General features: G+C 66.2%; 1 protein-coding gene across 1 annotated transcript in view; it reads right to left on the bottom strand.

Moving 5' to 3' along the window:
- The window catches only part of QTGAL (queuosine-tRNA galactosyltransferase), a gene marked incomplete at its 5' end in the record, with an annotated part of 19,786 nt that extends 18,268 nt beyond the window's left edge, over positions 1 to 1,518 (bottom strand). The window contains 2 exon segments of the mRNA XM_014586690.1: positions 189 to 313; positions 1,423 to 1,518. Of these exon segments, the coding sequence (XP_014442176.1) occupies positions 189 to 313; positions 1,423 to 1,518 (221 nt within the window).
- Between the last annotated feature and the right edge of the window lie 3,023 nt (positions 1,519 to 4,541).

Genomic DNA, 4,541 nt, shown 5'->3' with positions numbered 1-4,541 from the left:
CGGTTAGAGCAGCCGGGAGTGAGGCTCAGGACGTGCAACCGTCGCCCACCAGGCCTCCCCACCAAGGAGAGGCCACAGCCGGGACGTGGGGCGCCCCTGCCCTCGCTGCCCAGCCCCAGCCGCCGCGCCCACGTCTGCCACCCCCTGCCTGGACCGCCAGGCCTCAGGAGTGAGCACGGCCCACTTACTCGAGCACGGCGTGTGTGGCCGCGTGCGGGTGGTAGCGATAGAGGAGCAGGGTCTGGTCCACACGGACGACCCCGCCGCCCCGCCGGAGGTGTTGGTAGAAGAAGAGCAGGTCCTCGGGGACTCCCTGTGGGCGAGACGTGGGGCTGCCGGGTCCTCCTGGGATGCCGCCCTCCTGTGCCCCTGACCCGAGGGGACGCCCACAGGCCTCAGTTCAGTGGCTCGACAGCGACGCAGCGGCCTGTGGCACTGAGGGACGTGGGATAGCATCCGTGTCCTCAACAGCCCTGAAACGGGCTGGGCAGGAGACGGGGTCTGCACTGGGGCTCCACCCACTGCAGCGCAGGGCAGAAGGCTAGGCCTAAGGAAGGGTGTGGTGGTCCAGGGCCACACGGCCGGCGATCAGCGGGGACAGCCAGTTCTCGGCCTCGAAGACAGATGCCGACTGAGCCCCGCACTCGCACCCCGTGACAGCTGCATGGTGGCGGGGTGCCGACCGTCTGCTCCTGGGGTCAACAGCTGGTCACCGCGGTGCCGCCAAGAGCCAGAGTGAGGGTCAGGGTCGAGCAGCACGTGCCTGGATGCAGCCCGGGGCACGGTCCCCCGGATGGGGGTGGTCCCTCAGGCAGATCCCGGCGGCCAGGCCAGGGTATCCCAGTCCCACCTCTTGCTCCTCAGGCTACGAGATGTGGCGGTGTCACACCTGCACCCTGTCCACCCCCTGCTCCCAGCAGCTCATGGCTCGGCTCCCAACAAACGCTGGCTTTTAGCCTTCCAGAGCACGCACGCAAGCCGCCACCTCCGGATGGGTGCCCTGGGCCCAGACGGTTCGAGAGACGAATGAGGGAAGAAACCCACCCACTAACCCTAAAGCATTAGCTAGACTGTTCAGGAGGGCAGGCTGGCCAGCTGGGGACGGGCCACTTCGAGGCCAGGAAGGCCGGGCTCGGCCGCGCCCACCAGCAATGGGTGGTGAGATACAGAGGAAGGAGCCAGGCCTCTCCAACACCAGGGCCATCACCTGGGGGCAGCCTGTGCACATCATGACCCTGTGTGTCCCCAGGCGGCCCTCCACCAAGATGGGGTCTCCTGGGTCTTGCAGATCAGCACAGGTGGCCGGGCCCACCCAGGAGGGATCCTCTGCATCCCCGGAGTCCCCCCGCCACGCTGACACTGGGCAGCATCAGGGAGGCCTCCTCCACCCAGAGGGAGGGCCCACCCACCTTCTGCACTCACCTGACCCCCCTCATCGAAGGGGCCCACGTGGGAAAACCACGCCTTCGAGCAGAACCAGGTGGGCATGATCACTGTCGGGCCGTGGGAGCAGAACACCTAGAAGGCAGCAGGCGGGGAGTGGGACAGCGCTCGAGACGCGGCTTCCGTCCTGGTGCCGCCAGGGAGTGATGGCCGTGCAGGGAGGCCCAGGCTGTGTGCATCCCGAAGCTTCAGAATAAGCCTGGTCCTGGCAGGATAGACACAGGTGTGGCGGGGACCAGGAGCACAAGTCCCCACACGATCCTGATGGCCGACTTTCAACAAGGCTGCCGGGGCAGCGCGGGGCAGACAGTCAGATGCGATGGTGACATGCCCAAGCGCGGAGCTGGGCCCACCTCATTCAGTCTGCACACCGACCGGGACGGGCCAGGGCCTTCAACACAGTGCTCGGACCGGGAGACGTGCGGGAGACAGGTGCAGGGGAGGCGATGGCGTCTTCGGTAAGTCACCGAAACGCACGTGACTAAAGAGAAGTCGGTAAGTGGGACGTAACTGACCCTGGGAACTGCTGTGCGGACGACATCGGCAAAGTCAACGAAAAGGCCATCACAGTGGGGGACTCGCGCGTCACACGGCTGACGAGGCCGCCACGCAGCCTCGGCGAGAACCTTCCGGTAAAGGCACCCGCTTTTCAACGTGAGCAGAGGCGCCCAGCCCTGGGGTTGGGGCTGCGGGCTCCGACCTGGGTTTCAGGGGCAGACCAGGTGCCCACGCCCGGCTGGCTGGGAAGAGGTGCCCTCTCGCGTGAAGGAGGTGAGTGGGCTGAAAACTGGGCAGAGCCACGAGCAGGCGTTGCCACAAAGAGCGATGGCCGAGTGATGAGCGCCCACGTCACTGACGGTGGCGGAGGCCGGGTCTCAGTGAGGCCCGCTGCACGCCCCGTACCCACCGGGCCACCGCAGTGAACACGGACAAGCGCCGGGATGCGGAGAGGCGGTGCACGCGAGTGGTTTTCCAAAGTGTGAGAAAGTGTGTTACGGAAAAACTATGCATGAATTCCAAAAACGTTTGCTCTAAAATAAACGTCTTCTCGACTTCCGCTCCAGACCGGCTTTCTGAAGTCCTCTCATACCCCGACGGCAGGCCCTGCAGTAAGCGGCACGGCCACTCTGGGAGCAGCAGGTTCCTCAGACATGGATGCAGTGCTGCGTCGTGGCCCGGGGCTCGCTCCTAGGCCTACCCGAGTACCGTGCTCACAGCAATGCGGTTAGAACAACCCGGTGCCCACACCTGAGAACAGACGCAGCGTGAGCTGGGTTCATGCAAGGGACATCGCGGAGCCAGGTGACACGAGCACAACACACGCACCACAGCAGGTACACCTTGGCAGTGCAGAGCTGCGCACAGCAGCCAGGCCCCGAGGGCCCCATGACATTAGTTCTGGATCAGGGAAACCCCCGGGACAGAGGAAGCAGTGGCTGCGGCTGCGAGGGCCGTCTTGTGCTGAGGAGCATGCCAGGACGCGTCAGTTTTGGGGTGGCGTGGTGAAGGAGCTGGGTGTCCCGAGGACCAGGGCCCAGGGAACTGCACGTGCTCCCTGCAACCTGCAAAGCCAGCTGACAGAGCCTGGGCCTGCCTGTGTAGGCGCCTTGCTCACAGGTGCGACGCTCCCCCCGAGAGGAGCCAGGACACTCTGGACCGCCTAGCGCTCGAAGCCTCGACTTCCTCCGCGTGGAGCCCCCCACGAGTGGAAAGGCTCCTGTGGCCCCCACTCGCTGCGGCTGACCTGCTCCCTGCCCCGAGCGTGCCCGCCCTGTCAGCTCCCGGGGCCACGCCTGAGTCCAGCCCCCGCTCGACTTGGCGTCCACACTGCACCTGGCCATCCTCCACTGCCCGGACCTCCCAGAGCAGCAGCCTGAGAAAGGCCCGAGAGAAAGGCTGCCCCCCACAGCAGCCTGCACCTGAGCAGCCGGCCCTCTGCCGTGCGTCCACCTCCTGGCCACTCGGCTGGGTGTGGGCTCACACCCGAGCACGGCCCCCGCCCCAGCACTGCTCTCCCAGCCAGCACACGGTGCCCTCCTCCCCTCAGACCTCTGCAGGGTGGGCAGCCTCCTCCAGGCCACTGGCCCCCGCCCCACCCTCTCCTTCCACGACGCCCACAACGGGCAGGCAGCCTGGCCACTCTTACGGACTGGCTGACCGCCCCTCCCCGGTGACGTGGCCTCCCTGGCTGGATAGCCTCAGGGTCTAACCAACCACATCACCCGAGGGCCCCGCACGGCCCACACATGGACTGGTGGGGCCCGGGGCCTTGTCAGCGGCTCCCCGGCTGATGGACGCTGGCCCTTCGTCCACAGTGATGAGCCTGTCGCTCCTGGGGTCCCAGGACGTGGTGCCCATTCTCTGCTCCACACGGCACGGCCTCCCACAACACACAGGGTCAGGCAGCTCCCCCGGCCCTGGTCCCGGGAAATGCCATGAGCCAGACCCTCAGGGCAGGGATGCCCTGGCTGCCCTCTACCCGACACTGTCTGAGCCACGAGGGGCCAACTCGGCCCACGGGGACCAGACCCTGCGTGTGCTGGCAGCCCAAGGCCTTGCCCGGCAGAGCCCAGTGGAGGCAGAGGAAGATGGCCGTCTCGGTCGAGCTGGGGGCGTGGTGTCTGGATGGCCAGGCCGAATGGGAACCCAGAGGGAGCGAGACGTGTGGCGGCTCCTGAACCCTCAGAGGCTTGGAGGGTTCTGTCTGGACCCCACGGCCGAGCTCGCCCTGCAGGACCCTCGCAGTCTCGTCACACGTAACGAACCCGAGGGAGCCTGAGTGCGCTCACAGGGGCCGGCTGATCCCAGCGGTGCTGGCCAGGGCAGCTCCAGGTTCGGGGCCCACCTCACGAGGGCGACTCACACCCAGGAGGGAGGGCCCAGTTGTCCCTGGCTCTCTCCCGGGACCTCGCCCAGAGGCTGGGTCCCCCTTTATGAATGACTTTATCCCAGACAGTTTAGAGTGGACATGGCTCGAGAACTAGAAACTCCAACAGCCTCGTATTTACTAAAGACTGAATTTGACATTAGAACCTTCCCACCCAGAAAACTGCAGGCTGTGGCGGGCCCACCGGAAAAACGCTGCCTCACAGGGCGGA

This window comes from Tupaia chinensis, unplaced genomic scaffold, assembly GCF_000334495.1.
Source record: "Tupaia chinensis unplaced genomic scaffold, TupChi_1.0 Scaffold000159_1, whole genome shotgun sequence".
Taxonomy (NCBI): Eukaryota; Metazoa; Chordata; class Mammalia; order Scandentia; family Tupaiidae; genus Tupaia; species Tupaia belangeri.
Note: the sequence above shows the minus strand (reverse complement) of the source record. Positions and strands in the feature narration are given on the sequence as shown.